The 18,353-nt window shown below is 38.5% G+C and overlaps 1 protein-coding gene across 3 annotated transcripts in view; it reads right to left on the reverse strand.

The window, feature by feature from the left end:
- Window positions 1-18,353, reverse strand: part of LOC107691661 (homeobox protein cut-like 1) — a 150,208-nt gene that overhangs the window by 5,168 nt on the left and 126,687 nt on the right. For 2 of the 3 annotated variants that reach the window (XM_016490402.1, XM_016490401.1), the window contains 8 exons: window positions 17,579-17,680; window positions 16,691-16,777; window positions 15,434-15,882; window positions 14,107-14,439; window positions 13,693-13,852; window positions 7,797-8,075; window positions 4,738-4,926; window positions 1,090-1,372 (listed from right to left, as the gene is read on the reverse strand). In XM_016490402.1, coding sequence (XP_016345888.1) covers window positions 1,090-1,372; window positions 4,738-4,926; window positions 7,797-8,075; window positions 13,693-13,852; window positions 14,107-14,439; window positions 15,434-15,882; window positions 16,691-16,777; window positions 17,579-17,680 — 1,882 coding nt within the window. The remainder of the gene's footprint in view (window positions 1-1,089; window positions 1,373-4,737; window positions 4,927-7,796; window positions 8,076-13,692; window positions 13,853-14,106; window positions 14,440-15,433; window positions 15,883-16,690; window positions 16,778-17,578; window positions 17,681-18,353) is intronic. The other variant, XM_016490403.1, reaches the window with a different exon arrangement.

The following is an 18,353-nucleotide window of genomic DNA, read 5'->3' on the forward strand; positions in this document are numbered from 1 at the left end:
TACATAGGTTTGTTCGGTAGCTCACGGAGTACGGAGACGTACTTGAGAGGCGAGGAGCTCCGGTTCGAATCCCGTGTAACTACGGTTCGACAAAACATTTCAAATCTGCATATAAGTAAGTTCAAATGACACAGTTGCATCGACAAATGCGTTTTGGGGAAGTCGTGGCCTAATGGTTAGAGTCGGACTCATAACCCAAAGGTTGTGGGTTCGAGTCTCGTACCGGCAGGGATTGTAGGTGGGGGGAGTGAATGTACAGCGCTCTCTCCCACCTTCAATACCACGACTGAGGTGCCCTTGAGCAAGGCACCGAACCCCCAACTGCTCCCCGGGTGCCGCAGCATAAATGGCTGCCCACTGCTCCGGGTGTGTGTTCACGGTTTGTGTGTGTTCACTGCTGTGTGTGTGCACTTTGGATGGGTAAATGCAGAGCACTAATTCCGAGTATGGGTCACCATACTTGGCCACATGTCACTTCACTTTCACATCATTGCCTCTTTAGCCCCGCCCTCCGATTTGCACATGTAGTAGGAGGCGAGTAAACGAAGTTCCAGATCGCGTCAGAAAGACACTGTTGATATATTTGCTTCATTTTACTGCAGATTCGCTTTTAAACAAAACACCATTCAAAGCAGAGACTTAAAATTAAAGACGAGGCAGTGCTGACTATATTGAATCCAACATTAAAGTTGCAACACACAAGTATGAATAACAATGTGTCGCTATTGCTTTGTCGGTTACAGATTGTCACATATGTACCGAGTATTTATACGTTTTTAACTAAAAAGACCTATATTGCTTTCAGAGCACACCAATGAGCAATGTCCATGTATTATTTTAATAGTAAAACTGTTACCCAATCTTAGCAGTGGCCGTTTACTTAACGTTACAAGTCTTGAATGTGGCACGTCCATCAAAATGAGTGTTTCAAAGAGGTCAAAAACAGGATAGAAAATAGCCTATTACTTCTAAATTATGTTTTTTGGTGTAAAAACTTGCTAACATTATAAGTGGACCACAGAGAACATTATATATATAAAAAAAAAAATGAAGTTCACAACCCCTTTAAGGGTTAAAGCGCCTCAGTACCTGTAGTTGTGGAACCAGTTGATGACTGTGCTGGTTTTGAGGTTGAGCTGGCTCGCCAACTCCTCGATGGTTTTAGGGGAGGGGTAAGGCTTCTGCTGGTAGGCTCTCTTCAGAGCTTCCTTCTCTTCTGGAGCCAGCACCACACGGACTTTCTTTAGCTGGGGCTGCTGCTGCTGCTGGGAGATGTTTTGGGGGCTGGCGCTCTGAATGAGGTCACTTCCTGACAGACCACTATCCAGCGAATGACTCTCACCGATGGAGCTGTGGCGCCTCTTCATGTAGGCTGGAAAACACATATGGAGAACAGCTGTAAATACGATCAGAGAATATACATACAAATAAGCATATGTGTTGGCCCATATTTATCGGCCAATACTTTTAATATTGGGGGCAATATGCTCCTCTCAGTGTCTGTGGTGGTTACCTTCCAACTGAACAGCATGTGCTAGATGCTGTAGATTAAATTACAGTTCATAAAATGCATGATTGTTGTATTTTTCTCTAGTCAGTAGGGGGCAGTCTTTGATTACAAATATTATTATTGCATCTTGAGATCTTTGTAAGTTTGACTCATACATCAGCATTACAAAAATAATTCAAAAATAATTATTAAATCATACAAAATATGGGCGATATAAGGGGTTTTACTATAAAGCTGACCTGCTCATTTGAAAGCTTTCAAAGTTTTTGCATTTGTTGCACGTTTTCATTTATTTTATATGTCGGTTTCTGTTTTGAGCATTGCTGTTTAGCAATTATGCTAATTTAAATAATTAATCTTCATAACATAAGATGACATTTTGTACTAGTGAGTGTCAGTGAAAATGGAAATCAAACACAAAACAGTAATGTTTTGCATCAGGTCATAATTTTCTTATAAATGTATTGTTTATAGCTGTCAAAAATGTGTATTGTATTGTAAGATATTGTACTATTCATAATCAGAAACAATTATTTTTGAAAGAAACAAATGCCAAGAAATATATTTTTCAACATTGATAATAATACATGTTTCTTGAGCACCAAATGAGCATATTATAATGATTTCTGAAGGATCATGCGACACTGAAGACTGAAGTAATGGCTGCTGAAAATTCAGCTTTGCATTTAAAATACATTAAATGTATTTACACTAAAACAGAAACCAGTTATTTTAAATTGTAATAATATCTCACAATATTACAAATAAAATTATTAGTGCAAGTAAAAAAATATTGGCAGGGAAGTGCAAATCTGAATTCCTGGCACAGCTAAGCCCAAATATTCTCCAAACACCAAGAATTCCTTCTCCATCGAACAATTTACAGTTTAAGGAAAACAAATTCCAGTAATAACACTGAGAAATCAGTATAATGTCTTTTTATTTTTTCTTGAACACAAACAGTGTTTTGCCAAACCTTTGGCAACAGCAATGGTAAAAGATTCCGCTGGTGGCCAAAACTCTCAGAACAAGGGCCAAGCAAGGCTAATTTGCTTTGTGCCTCTAGCCAGCGTCGAGGTCAAATTCATACTCTTTTCTGAAAAGCTAGAGCAAAAGACAGCGAGATGGAGAGAGATGAAAACAGAGAGAGGGAACACGACAGCAAAGCTGTTGCTTTCCGTCCCTGGCAAGTGCACATTGAGCTTTAGGGGTAAATAGTGGAGCCAGTTTCACTCTAATGAGGAGGTCCCCCCAAGTTTCGCCCGCTCCACGCGCACACAAACCGCAAAGCCTGACTCATAACAAAACCATCGTCGTCATCGTCACCCAAGGAGCACCAGTAATGTCACTTTTAGCCCGAGAGGAGTGTTAAACAGGCCTAATGACTCCAGGAATGTTCACTTGGCCTGCTGCAAGCTCGCAGGCGTACGGGCCCGGCACTGGGTGCAGTGGACTTTAAGTAAGCCAGCCCCACAGAGCCGTCAGCCTGTCACAGCCGATCACAGAAATGACATCTCCCACCCTCATCAATCCAGACAGCGGAGCGACGGGCAGCCTCACAGAGCATGTGTGGCCTATTCGGCAGCCAGAGGACACATCTGGGCTATTAAAGAGGGAAAAAAAGAGCAATCAAACAGCCCATCAGGCCTCCCTCCGCCTGACCGCCTTATCTCCGGCATCTCGCGCATCTCTTCACATTAAAGAGAGGCACGCTGACGAGAGGCAGCTTAAAGATTGTTTTCTGCAACTCCTGCACCTATTGGAATCAATACTTGATAAACACGATCGCACAGTTGGCAATAATTAGCAGGTGCTGCATGTAAATATGGACACATGATCAAGGTACTGACGATCTGCGATGGCTGTGCATGAAAATACACAATTGTTGGGCTTTTTTCTGTTACTGGAATAATGTGAGACAGATTAAGTCTTTGTTTACAAATTTTACTTGTAGCTTCGAAAATGTAACATGTTAATTTATTTATACTTATATTCAAATTATTATTTTTATTCAGCAAGGATGCACTCATGGATCGAAAGTGACAGTAAAGACATTTATATTGCTTATAAAGATTTCATAATGCTTATAAAGAATGTTTTACTTTAAGGTTTTTGGTTCATTAAGATTTTTATTTTAAAATGCAAACTTCTTTTTAGAATTTTTATGTACTTTTGAACTTTATATTTAAAAAAAATCCTGAAAAAACTAATCCTGAAAAAAAAAAATTAAAGCAGCACAACTGTTTTCAACATTGATACTAATGAGAAATGTTTCTTGAGCACCAAATCAGCATATTAGAATGATTTCTGAAGGATCATGTGACACTGAAGACTGAAGTAATGATGAATGATCACAGAAATCAAAATGTAAAATATATTAAGATAGAAAACAGTTATATTAAATTATAATATTTCACAATATTACTGTACCTTACTGCATTTTTGATCAAATAAATGCAGCTTTAGTGAACATTAGAGACTTCTTTCAAAAACATTAATAAATCCTACCGACCACAAACTTTTGAAGTGTAATTCAGTGCCTTTACTGTATGACACAAAAAGCTGATGTAACTGGCAGAGGCTATTTGAATATAATACATCAATCATTTTACATATAACATTTGGAGGAAAACACACACACACATTATGTAAGATTTTACAGTGGCTGAAATAGTTTTGCAGAATGACAAAAATAGTAAAAACAAGAAAAAGCATCATCTAGTTTTGTGTGAATGTGGCTGGATTGAGATTTTGAAAACAAAATGTGGTGAGGACATTATCCTTCACCCTGGCTACTGATGTTAGCAGTTCCTGGTTTGAAACTAGCAGGTTTAAAGTGGCTAAAACCAATAAATCCGTCCCTGAGCTGCTTTTTCTTTACATGGAACCGGCTCAGATTGAGCACCAGCACTTTGTTAGTGAAAAAAGAGGTCGAAAGGAAGTGGAAACACAACCCAAATGAGCACTATGGTTCAAGCAAACTGCTGCAACACAGCTCCATCGTCAAGTGAAGAAAAAAAAAAAAAAATGAATAAAATTCTACACCAGACAGCCGTCTTTTAAATGTCCTGAAAAGACCTGCCAACTAAGCTGACACTGAACAAACTGTGAAGCACTTTAATAAACACTGAAATAAAAACATTCTGAAACAACACAGACAATTGCAAACAGGTGTTTGTTGGTGTGCGGCCAGACAGCGGCAGATGCCTTTAGAGGAGGAAGATTACCTTTCTTTTCCATCCGCTTCATGTCCATAAGCTTCTCCACTTTCCGCGGGTCGCTCAGCCATAGCTGCATGCGTACGAACGGCTCTCGACCCTTCAGGCTGAGCTTGTGCCAGGGCTTGGGCCGGGCCAGCAGATCAGACACGGAGCCCTGCGTCAAACCCAAGATGCTCTCGCCAAACAGACGCTGGCCTGTAGAGCAAACCAATCAACTTCGTCAAGAAACCTTCATATGACTCAACGTTGGACAACCTGAAATTTTCCAAATACTTGTCTTAATATTAAACAATATATTGTTTTATTATTAACAAACTTATTTTTGTGAAACATTTTACTTGAAGTATTTTGTGCTATATTAAAAAAAGCCACTTGGTTTGATATTTTGTTATACAATGCAGGACATTTATACACGTTAACTGTGTCTTAAGTGTCCAAATACGTTTTGAGGCGACTGCAGATAGCTTTTATTTATTTTGGGCCAATATTATAATTATTATTCAAAAATAAATAAAATTTAATTAAATTCAGGAACATTCTTTTACTGTACTGTGGCATCAAGTTTGATCAAACAAATCCTCATGATTTGCTCCACCTTAAAGTAAAGGTGCTTTTAATCTGCATTCAGGTTTAAAAAGCAAACACAAACAATTGCATTCATCAAGAAACCTTCATATGAGCATGTTGCCAAAATGCCACTTGGTTTGATATTTTGTTATACCTGTTTTGAGGCCACTGTATATACATTTCATTTATTTTGGGCCAATATTATCATTAAAAAAACAGAGTTCATGAGAACATGTTTTTATTGTGATATGGCATCAAAGTTTGATCAAACAAGCTCTGCTGATTTCGCTTTTAACCTCCACCTTTAAGACAACGTGCTTTCAAACGGCCGCTTAAGCTTTCAATGTTTTTTTTTTCACTCGAAATAAAAGGCACCTGAATCCTCTTGACAATAACTGAGATCCGTCTATGTTCAAAAAGGAAATGTTCCCCAGAGTAAAACAAAAGCCTGCAATCCCAGATTATTTCTCTCTCTCCCCACAGACTCGTATCAACACAGCTGTCTTTACATTCTGCACTTTATACAGGTCAATACCACTACAGAGCACAACAAATCTTTGTTGCTCCCGAGACAAAAATCGCGTCGGGAAATGAGAATCTGCGAGATGAAAGAGACTGTCACAGTATCACGCTGAGGTATCATCTGTGCGATATATCCGTATTCTCCTTTGTTATATTGTGATCACATGACTTTAAAAGAAGAAAGTGTGAACACAAGGTTCACAAAGACAAAGCACTGGTGTTTTCGGCCAATTCTCTTTTGAACATGAGGCCAACGGTTGGTGTGAGTTAAAACAAACGGTGAAGGAGAAAGTAGCTGTGTCCAGTGTGACATTCTCGTTCGACCTCTCATTAATTATGGCAGGGACATTGAGACAGTTGTAGTGGACGGCCATTAAGTGCTAAAGCAGGGCCAACCTGTCCTCCACCTGTCCTCTCATGTGGAGAGACATTATTAATACACCATGTATTGTCTCTAATAATGAGTAAAATTTATGGAATAATAGAAAGTAGCATTCAGAAGTCCGATTCATTCAGTAAATCAGTTCATTTAGAGTTTCCACATTTTTTGAGCAATTAATTTCCATGACATTTCCAGTTGATTGTGGTTTACTTAGGGCTGCACGATTAATCGAATGTGATTGTCATGTGTATCTTGTCAGTAAAGCCGGTTCTGTGATTAGTAGTAAATCTCCAGCACGTGCTTTCAGATGGAGCAGCGTTTACTACACAGAGCCGTAGTTCACTGACAAGCTACGCAAAATCTCGTTCATAATCGCAGACGATTTAATTATTTATGAATTAAATTATTAAATGTATGAATCATAACTACGATTATGAAATCTAAGAAATCGTTCTGCGATTATGAAAGCTATTTACGTAGCTTGTCAGTGAACTTTGGCTCTGTGTAGTAAATGCTGCTCCACCTGAAAGCACGTGAAAATACCACATTTAATCATATGTTTTTACTCCAAACTCATTTCATAACGTCAGTCGAGTGTTTGAAATAAATCCTTCTGTGAGATGATGTGGCTTCTTACACAGAATAAGGCACGCAACGCAACATATTTCATAGTATTCTAAGCAGTGATAAAGGCTATGTCGATTAGCATTGCATTATTATATACTTTATTATAATAAAAATTATAATAAGACGAACTCGGATAAACCATATATTGTCGTAGCTGTGTCTTTATTAGTCACGTTGAATTAATGAAAGCAGTTAAATCTTCTGTTTATTCAGCAACCGCTATTGGGATTTCCTGGGTTTCTTCTGCGAAGCATATTTGGAGTTTCAGCGTGAGAGTGCCCTCTGGCCTTCGGATGGAGATTTACTGCTGATCACAGAACCGTGCTTCACTGAAAGATACGCATGACAATCGCAGTTATTGCCTAATCGCGATTTATCACCTTTGCGATTTAATTTCAATTAATCGTGCAGCCCTAGACCGTTTACTAGATAAGGATTTTAATAAATCACTTCAACCAAATCACCAATTAATTATTCAGACCATTTGGGAACCAGTTTGACTGGTTTGAATGAACTGAATTAAAAAAAATTAACTCTAAAATCAAACATTACTACGGTTTCTAAGCAAGTGAAGCAAGTTTAAGTGCAAGCAAGTGTAAGCAAATATATATATTTGTGCAGAAATTAGTTAATTTTTTATGTCTGACCACAAATACCACTCAAATTTATATTAACATTTTAAAATATTAATTATTAAATTGTTTATTTTATAATATTATTTATAATAATATTTATATAAAAATGAGCAATCAAATTAACAAAACATAGCATCAAAAATATACCAAAAATAACAGTAAAAACTGTAGAATTCTCCACTAGTCAACCGTGACCATTTCTATAATGTAGGTAACTACTTTTTCAGAATGGTAGCTTATCAGTCTCAGAAATCATGGGTATGGTATTGCAGCTAGTCCATATTTCGTTCACTGAGGTACATTGGACACCACTGTTTTCTTAACATACTCACCAAGGTTGTTATCTGTTAGAACTTCTTTCACTTTCTTAGTGATGGTGTAGGTGTCCAGCTCGGGCGACATTGCTACCATCTCTTGTATGCTGAGACCCGCGTGTCCCGGCAGAGGTAACGGTAGAGGCGTGCCGGGCTGGGACTCGGAAGTTTCGCTGGGCTCCTGGATGGACGCTCGGCACATCTGCTCCTCCTGCTGGCTTTTAACAGACTCCTCAGCCGAACTCAGAGGGGATTCTGGGGCAGGACTGCAGCTGGCTGAGGTCTTCGGAGTAATCTCTATGGAAACGAGAGGAACAGAATTAAAATGTTGTGCCAATGCAGCATGTGACCTCGTCCGTTGGCTGGGCATTACTTATCGACAGAAGGCCTGAATAAAGATCTATCTAAATATGGAGCAAGTAGCCAATGAAACCTTAACCCTAACCAAGGTCTTCCTGCTCAGCAACAGGAAGTGATGGACAGTGACAGATGCATCATGTTATGCCAAGTCACAGCTTCTCTTGAAGCATAATAAGACAATTAAATGAACGAGTAAGAGAGACAAGCACGTTTGGTGTTCTGTGAATTAATATGGTCAATACCAAGGTAGCTCCTCCAATAACGCTTATATCTGGGTTTAAAGTTATAGTACACCCAAAAATAAAAATTGTGTCATCATTTACTCACCCTTCATGTTGTTCCAAACCTGTATGACTTTCTTCTATGAAACAGAATTTTTTTTTTTTTTTTTTTGGAAGACTCCAAGCTGCAAGGCTGAAATTACACTATTGTTTAAAGGAGTACAATTTCTTATTTTTTAATTAATACTTTTATTCAGCAAGGATGCACTATATTGATCAAAAGTGACAGTAAAGACATTAATAATGTTACTAAATTTCTATTTGAAATAAATGCTGTTTTTTTTACTTTCTATTCATCAAAGAACACTGAGGAAAAAAATGATCAGTTTCCACAAAAATATCAAGCAGCAAAACTGTTTTGATAATAATTGATAGCAATAATAAATGTTTTTTTGAGCACCAAATCAGCATATTAGAATGATTTCAGAAGGAAAAGGAATAAATAACAGAAATAAATTACATTTTAAAAAACTAAATTAAATTATAATATTATATATAATAATTATAATATTATAATATAAATTATAATATTCATTTTTATATTTAACATTTTAAATACTTGCTTTTTTTATTAAAGTGTTTACATTTTAATACTTCCATTTTTATATTTTATATATAAATGTGCAATCAGACAAATACAACCATGAAAAATATTTTAAAAAGAAGAAAAAATTATCTAGAAATGTGAGAGCTGAAATCCTGGTCTCATCCACAAACAAAGAAAGTGTGTTTTATTTTTGTGTTTAAAAGAAAATACAAAGTCATTTGTGTTTGCAGTGACATAAGAGCAACTAAATAATGACCGAATCTTCATTTCGAGTGAATTATTCCTTTAATTCGCCGACATTGAGTACCCAACACTCTCTCTAATACTCTTCCCTTTCATTTCCCATCTTCCTCTACCCCTCTATTTCAGCTCGATTCTCTGATTCGTTGGCTGTGGCAGTGCAGTGCAGTGCTGGTGGTGAAGAGAGCATCGAGAGGAAGCGTCAGTTTGGATTAGCTGCCTGCTGAGCTTGGGGACACGGCAAACAGAGAGCAGGGCGCTCAAGGCGGGGAGCAGGCAGTCATATCAGATCTGCAGCAAGACCACGCACAGCCTGGTGACAGTTTGACTGGCGGCATGGTCTGTGTGTGTGTGGGAGAAGAGCGAGGGAGGTAGGAGGTGTTTTAGGGACATGAGCAGGAATGACAGGATGTTCCTGTGACATGCTGCAAGTAACCAGTGCGTATGCGTGTGATAAAGAGGACGGGAGGGGCGGCCACAGCTGGTCAATGCAGCTATGCGTGTGGCCGAGCGTGCACACACACACACACACACACACAGAGCTGGAATAAGCGGCACAAACATGAAAGCCTACATCTGTCCAGCCCTAATTTTGATGCATGATGGGATTGAATCTCATACACACACACAACAAGTTTAAACCGAATGAGTCCGAAAACATCCGATCAAGGCATTCTCAAATCTCAAACTACAGCGTGGTCTAATGTTAAAGAAGGAGGATTTTAAAGAAATGAATACTTTATTCAACAAGGACGCATTCAATTGATCAAAAGTGACAGTAAAGGCATTTGTAATGTTAATTTTATAATTCAGCTTTGCCATCACAGAAATAAATGACATTTTAAAATATATTAAAAAAAAGTTACTTTAAATTGTAATAATATTTCACAATATTACTGTTTTTACTGTATTTTTTTATCAAATAAATGCAGCCTTGGTGAGAATTCTTTCAAAAACATTAAAAAAGCCAGAATAAACATGAAAGCCTACATCTTTCTGGCCCTAATTTTGAAGCACGATGGGATTGCGTCTCATATGCGCACAACAGGTTTAAACTGAACAGGTCCGAAAACATCTGATTGAGGCATTCTCAGCTCAAACTACAGCACAGTCAAATCTTAACTGGGTTCTGATTGGACGATCACAAGGACAGACTGACATTCAGAGGAGAGGATCTGCAGAGACTGATGAGGGGTCATGGAGTGCTCTTCAACTCACACACACTCACACACCTACCTATGCATACACATATACACACACACACACACCCACCCTGGAGGAGAGCTTGTTTTAGCCCGGTTGAGTGTGTCGTCCTAATGAGGGTCAGTAAGGACAGGCAATATACAGGACACTTGCTAGAGGACAACAGACAGCGAACAGGAAGAACCTTGTGTGGTGTTGTAACATCTATCTATTTAGGCTTTTAGTCTTTTTTTCAACCTTTAGTGTGTTCCTTTTTTCCTTTAATTTTCCGTCATGGTTTATCTGAAAGAGACCGTTCACCCAAAACATGAAAAATTATTATTTACTCAGCCTAATGTCATTCCAAACCTGTATGACTTTCATTCTTCAGCACCTTCAGAGTAACATTTTGAAGAATGTAATGAATTTCTGTGCAGTTACAGTGAATATGGAGACAAAAGGAAGTCAGTCATACTGGTTTGGATCAACATGAGGGCGAGTAAATGATGACAAGTTTCATTACAGAGTGAAATATTCATTTTGTTTTTTAAGCAATGACAGGCTATATAGTGTCATGGAAATTAATTGCTCAAAAAATGCGGAAACTCTAAATGATATATACCGTGTCTATAAATCAGCATATATCAATCGGTTGACCTAAATCAATCTGAGTCATCAAAAACGTCCTTTTTTAAATCTACATTGGGCTCTTTCCTGTGCCCTGCCACCATTTGCAGTTTTTTTTTTTTTCCGCTGAGGTGCATTAGCTCAGTGCTAAGTGCTCCGTGCTGAAAGCTGTGAGGCACAGAGCAGGGCAGCTGGAAGAAAGAAACCCATTACAGACGTCTAAAGCTCGGGCCATTATGGTGCCTGCTGTTCAGATTATCTACCAAATCGGTCAAGCCTGGCCAGTTCATTTAAACACACTTTCGCCCCACACTGGCACATCACCACATGAATGTGTGTGTAAACATTTATCCTTATGCCAAGGTTAATATGGTTAATAAAAAATGAAAGACAAAATAAGTAAAAAAAAAAAAAGCACAATTAAAAGAAAAAAACTGAGCTTATATAATATAATATAATATAATATAATATAATATACACTATGGTTCAAAAATTTGGGTCAGTACATTTTTTAAAGGAAATAATACTTTTATTTAACAAGGATACATTAAAATGATCAAAATGTTATAATTCAATTATAATGTTATGTTACAATATAATATAACTAAAAAATAAAAAAATTAAATGAAATTAATTGTCAAAATTACAATAATCGTAGATTTTTGTCTCGGTGTGTGTTTAAAATCCATCGTAATATTATAATATAATATAATATAATATAATATAATATAATATACACTATGGTTCAAAAATTTGGGTCAGTACATTTTTTAAAGGAAATAATACTTTTATTTAACAAGGATACATTAAAATGATCAAAATGTTATAATTCAATTATAATGTTATGTTACAATATAATATAACTAAAAAATAAAAAAATTAAATGAAATTAATTGTCAAAATTACAATAATCGTAGATTTTTGTCTCGGTGTGTGTTTAAAATCCATCGTAATATCAAAGTTCATTTAAATTCTTCATAGTTTGCATTAAACAAGAAAATGGTGTGGCATTTACATTTCTGTTTACGCTAACAACCTCGATTCCAAAGTTGACCATTTCCTATTCCTTTTTATCCCCACCTATTGTATCTCTAGCTGAACTCACAGCTATAATGTATATATTACTTGGCTTAATTTGTGGTAAAAATGACAGAAAAAGGCTTCTTTAAGTAGGACAGCGAGCAAGTGCTATTCATCATAATCGGCCTCGCACTCACACGCACAGCTTGACTCCCATTTATCATTCCATCGGCTGATTATTTGCATATTAATCAGCCACTGGAGCATGATGGTGCGCTCGGCAGCCAGTCACAGAGGAGGAGAGGCGGGTAATTATCATATATCCCGACGCTGATGGGCTAATTGATTACAACAGCTCAAGGAGGCCCTTGAGAGAGCCCAGGGGGCCTTTTCTGGATGGCCCCTGTGAGACAAACCCCCCTCCCCATCCACGCTGCACCGATTTAACCCAACCCCCCCAATGCCTTTCCTTACAGAGGAGGAGAGGCGGGGAATTATCATATATCCCGACGCTGATGGGCTAATTGATTACAACAGCTCAAGGAGGCCCTTGAGAGAGCCCAGGGGGCCTTTTCTGGATGGCCCCTGTGAGACAAACCCCCCTCCCCATCCACGCTGCACCGATTTAACCCAACCCCCCCAATGCCTTTCCTTGAAATCCAGGTCAATGGAAATATAAAAATTGATGACTGCTAATAAACGGCATAACAGGGTTTAAAAAGGCCTTGAACTGCAAAATAATAACTAGATTTTTACATCCATAACTCACAGTTTGAGATATTCACATCCATAGTACAAGCAATACGGAATAAATAACACACCGAAGTGTAATACTTAGGTTTAGAGGCTTGTTCAAATCCTTAACCCTAAGTATGACCACTAATAATAACATAGCGCTTCAATAAACATCTGAGATCGATCACCAGAACGCTGTTGTCCTAGCATAACGACTGCACATTAAAAGTGGGTCAACAGTATGATCCTGTATCCATTTAGTCATGAGCAATTTAAATTCTCCCACCGTAAAGGCTGAGCGAGGAACAGCTGGCTGAACTACACTAAGATTTGGTTTGCCCTCGGTTATTTATTCAAGCCAGGCTAAAACCAGTATCAGTCAAACTATTAAAGGAATGCAGCCATTAGTATTTTCAGGAAATTTAGTTTTTCTTCTTGAACTGCATCTCAGAGTGCGCTATATTAATCAGACAGATATTATAAGCCATCCATTAAAGTCAAAATGAAACCTTTCAGAATGAAACAACATTCTCTATAAAGAATTGACTTGATCGTCAAAAAATTGGAGAAAAATTAGAACAGACAGCTTGCTTTTTTCTTGTGATATTTTCAGTGTTAGATGTTCGAGAGTAATCTAATTTTGGCGAGAAGCGGATGTGATTGGTGAAAAAGAGATATGAGGGAGAGTTTTGCATTCTCAAACGCCCATGCCAAGTGATAAGAAAGCCGAATGAATGGTGGCTTTGATGGCAGCTCAGGATGTGAGGAGTGAAACCGAGAAACCAAAGCCACATCAGAAACGAGAAGCTTCACATCCGTGTTGAGCCACTATGCATTTTTCTCTGTGTAGATGAAACTACAGTGACATCTACATATGAAGCTACATATGAGTGTGTGATGGTAAACAGTGATGGGGTGTTACCTTGTGTCTGTCCAGGCATTGGCAGCAGTGCCTGGCCCAGCTCTCCGTTCAGCCATAACTGCATGCGTATAAACGGCTCTCTCCCTTTCTGTGTGAGCTTGCTCCAGTGCTTTGGCCGAGAGAGCATGTCACTCACGCTCCCCTGAGAGAGGCCTAGCACCTGCAACCCGCACACAAACACACACAGGCACGCACACAAACACACACGCAGGAGATATGGTACATCAGATTCAGAGAAAAACAGCCCTGAAACAAATACGAAGATATTTCATGATGCAATAAGAAGAAAGATGCAGCTGGTATTACAAACTCATAGATTTGCATGGAGTATAAAAATGAAACCGACACACAAGCGCTCAAATCGTTTCTTAGTGGGCAATCGGTGGAAGCGTAACTGATGTGAAAAGCACTGACCTTCTCACCAAAGATTCGCTGGCAGATGCCATTCTTGGCTAGTTTGTCTTTGACCTGCTGTGTGAGATCGACAGTGTCCACTTCCTGGTACATGTAGTACTCGTACTGCTCAGGTGTAAGCGGGGGCACCACAGGTTTGGCGACTTTGGAGAGGGACAGTAAAGGCGAGGAGGAAGGCAGTGGACTGCTCTGAGGGGTCTCGCTGCCGCTGGGCATCTGCAGACTCAGCTCTGAGCTCTGGGAGTATGGGGACTCTGAGCTTGGCCAGTCTTTCCAGTAATCCAGAGAGGAAGCAGGAGCCACGGGTGCAGTGCTGCCCAGCCGAGGGAGCTTCTGGTGGGGACAAAGAGTAAAAGTTGGGGTTAGCCATATGAGGAAACTGCGTGTGGCTAAAGGAGGAGGAAGTGGGCTATTCTAGTATTCAAGGGTGAGAATATTCTGACTGGACTCATGTAAAGTAAACATAGCGCTTATGAATGAAATGGTATTCTCTGTATGCAATATAGATGTTAGGGTGGTTGCTAGCATATTTCTGTGCAGTTGCTAGGACGGAGGCTTTTGCAGGGTGTCAAAGGGTGCCAAGTGTGTGCTAGGGGTCCGCAGAAAAATAGTGTAAAAATAAATAATTAATTAAATTAATTAAATAAAAATAAATAAATAAATAAAATATACTAAATTCAACATTATTACAGTTTCATTCTTCTTTCTAAAGACTGGTCTAAAATCATGAGATGAATCACAATTATTTATTCTGTTGCCATAGTTTTAAACTTATCTTCTGATCTGCATGCGATAAAAGATATAGTGTCAACTTATTAACAGTATTGTTAACTAAAACTATTCAAATAGTTTTCATTAACTGTAATAAAAAAATGAAATAAAATATAAATATTACATGAAAAAAATTGCCTTGGCAACGAACTAAAATAAAAGTTGAAGTTGCAGTAGAATTACTAAAATTAAAACTGAAATAAATTAAAGCTAAATAGAAATATTTAATTACTGTTTATTGTTTAATATTTAATTAATATTTTTAAAAAACTGACCAAAATGAAAAAAGCACATAACAAAATACTAACTCAATTTAAAATGAAAACTAAAAGTATAAAAATACAATTATTAATAAATACCATAATAGCATATAAATACTACTAAAAATAACACTTAAAGTCATTAATACATTAATAAACTGTAAATATTTATACATGTTATATTGAGAAAGAGAGTCAATTGTAAGGGATATACACTTGTGGGGATTATTTAAGGGGTAATACTGTAGGTATATGGGGATGTGTGGCATCAAAAAGTGATTAATAATGCACTATACCTCCTTGCTATCCTCTTGGCTGTGTGCATCTTCACTAACAGAGGGCTGCCCAGTTCCGCGACGCTCAGAGAGACCTGTGCTCCACCAGTGCTCCCTCCAAGAACCTCCACCTAAGCCTCCTCCACTCTCAGAGAGACGTCCGAGCTTGGGCACTCCGTCCACCCCCACATCTGAGACGGCCACCTCACCCATCTCCTTCTTCACCCCACTGTGGAAGTCCAAGAGAGGAGAGGTGGAGGGCTTCTTCAGAGACTGAGCAATAGGGGTGTAGGGGAGGGTGGAGAGCGGGGAGCCCAGGAGCGAGAGATCGGTCGGGGCCATAGAGTTGGCCTTCAGTACGGGCTCCAGAGCCACCTGCTGGGCCTCCATCTCCCTCCGAGCCTGCTCAAGGATGGAACGAATGTTCTCGTCGGAGCTGCTGGAGGAGGACGGAGGCTGAGAACTCTCAACTGCAGGAACAGAGGAGAACATGTAAGTGGTCACAATCTGTTTGGTCTATAAATCACCATATTATTACTCATAAAAGAGGAACTTAAAGAAGTAGTATACACAAAAATAAAAACTCTGGCATTATTTTCTCATCCTCATGTTTTGCAAACCCTTTCCACACTGAAGAATGTTGACAATAAAAAGATACAGTGACCACAAGCTGTTAAGCTTCAAAAAGGACAAGAGTACAACAAATGTACTAATTATTGGTCTTGTGGAGTTTTTCGTCATTTTTGGAGCTTGAAAGCCCCTAATCACATACTTCTAAAGTATGGAATTGAGCAGCGCGAACATTCTCCAAAACATCTTCTTTTGTGTTTTGTGTTCCACAGAAGAATGAATGTCATACAGGTTTGCAAAAACATGAGGGTGAGTAAATGATGACAGAATTTTTGTTTTGGGTGAACTATTCCTTTAAAAGGTGCCAATAAGAGATTGCTGCCCTATGCTACTCAATAATATTTCAGAATCAATTTGGAGTTTAATGTGACAATTTATCAATATTATATATTATAGTTTCAAATAATAAAGTTAAACAAAGACGTCTGTTTTCTGTGAGTTAGACCGTAAAAGATTTCTCAACGTGTGCATAGTTTTTTTTAATTTTTTTTATTTTATTGATGTTTATATATAAAACATACATCGGTCATAAATCCCCATGACTCAGACTGATTTATGACAGTGAGAAGTACATTGGAAGCAGTAGCGCTCTTGGCATGGGGGGAAATCTTGGGGGGGAAACTTTCAACAGACAGCACAAAACCTCACCAAGTCTTAGACTGTGTGCATATATTTGGAAATAGCTGCCCGACCCTCTGTGGTAACCTGATCGCCGTTGCCTCTCCCCCACACCGTCTGCAGTGGCAGGTGGGGAAGAGACAGTTAGTTTAATTCCGTTACACAAGCTTGCACAGGAAAAGGTAAAGGAGGGAATTTAAACACTCAAAAACAGGGGGGATACGACTCAGTATGTTATTGACTGATATAATCATTTGTTTTAGACAGTGCTTGTTCAAAAATCTGCATTGCAATTACAGTTTTAGCCAACATGCACTATCATTCAAAAGTTTGAGGTTAATAAGTTTTTTTTTTATGTTTTTGAAGTCAGTCTCTTATGCTCACTAAGGCTACATTTACTAGATCAAAACTATAGTAAAAACAGTAACATTGTGAAATATTATTACAATTTAAAATAAGTGTTTCTACTTTAACATATATCAAAATGTACTTTAATCCTGTTATGGGAAAGCTGAATTTCAGAAGCCATTGCTCCAGTCTTGTCACATAATCCTCGCACTCACTTTTTTCAGGATTCTTTGATGAACAGAAAGTTGAAAAGAACTGCATTTATTTGAAATATAAATGTTTTTACTGTCACTTTTGATCAATTTAATGCATCCTTGCTGAATAAAATAATTTATTTCAAAAAACTTTTGAACAGTAGTGTACTATGTTAGTATGATGACACCACAATCAATTCTACAACAGAAAACTTGTTGACTCAATTAGAAAAAGTGAATGCCAGAATGATCGTATTCAGGTGGCAACAGTAAGTCCTATCCTACAGGAAGTGACCTAAGTGATTGTGGGGAAGTGGAAAACACATGTGAATGCCTTGATCTTTCCTTGATTTCCTGATGACAGAAAAAGACTCACCTGCTTTCTGCACTTGCAACTCTCTCTTTGCCTGCTCCAAGATGGACTTGATGGCTTCATCGGAGCCGGTCTCAGGCGTGCGGATCCGTGTGGTGATGTTACCTGTGAAGACACGAGAAAGACATGTAGCTGTGAGTGACACCTCATGTGTAAAAACATATAGTTCTGTTTTGTCTTGAAATATACAATCTTTAAGTCTGAAAATGGCAAAAAAAATGTTGCTATTTCTGCATGACAAAGCAAGAGTTCAAACAGATGCAAACACAAGCTTATTCTAAACAACAAACTATCCGATACGCTAAAATAAGCCTGGCATTTTTTTATTTTCTGGAATTGCAATCCTGCAACCAAACTCAATGGCACAAAACTAAAAAAACATTATCAATCGTTTGCTTGCCTATAATATTGTGTGTATCAGCACCTGTGCTGCCGGTGGCTAAAGCTGCAGTTCCTGTGCAAGGACTGAAAGCTTTTCCTGTCCTCCACAACAAAGAGACGGTAAGATTTGGATAAAATCCATGAGAAACAACAGAGCTTGTGCGGAAATATCATCAGACGGGCCGGTGCAATAATAATAAATATGGAGAGAGTGAGAGAGGGAAAAAGTGGCAGAGGGAAAGTGCCCGACGTGCAGTGGGCAGCGGGGCAAGGTCAGAGTCACTGGTGTGTGAGGACAGCAGCTGGACGTGTGTGTGAGAGGTGGAAGTAATGCTCTCTCGCCCTCTCTCTCTCTCTCTCTCTCTCTCACACACACACACACACACACACACACACA

The sequence above is a fragment of the Sinocyclocheilus anshuiensis genome, unplaced genomic scaffold, assembly GCF_001515605.1.
Source record: "Sinocyclocheilus anshuiensis isolate Anshui unplaced genomic scaffold, SAMN03320099.WGS_v1.1 scaffold186, whole genome shotgun sequence".
Taxonomy (NCBI): Eukaryota; Metazoa; Chordata; class Actinopteri; order Cypriniformes; family Cyprinidae; genus Sinocyclocheilus; species Sinocyclocheilus anshuiensis.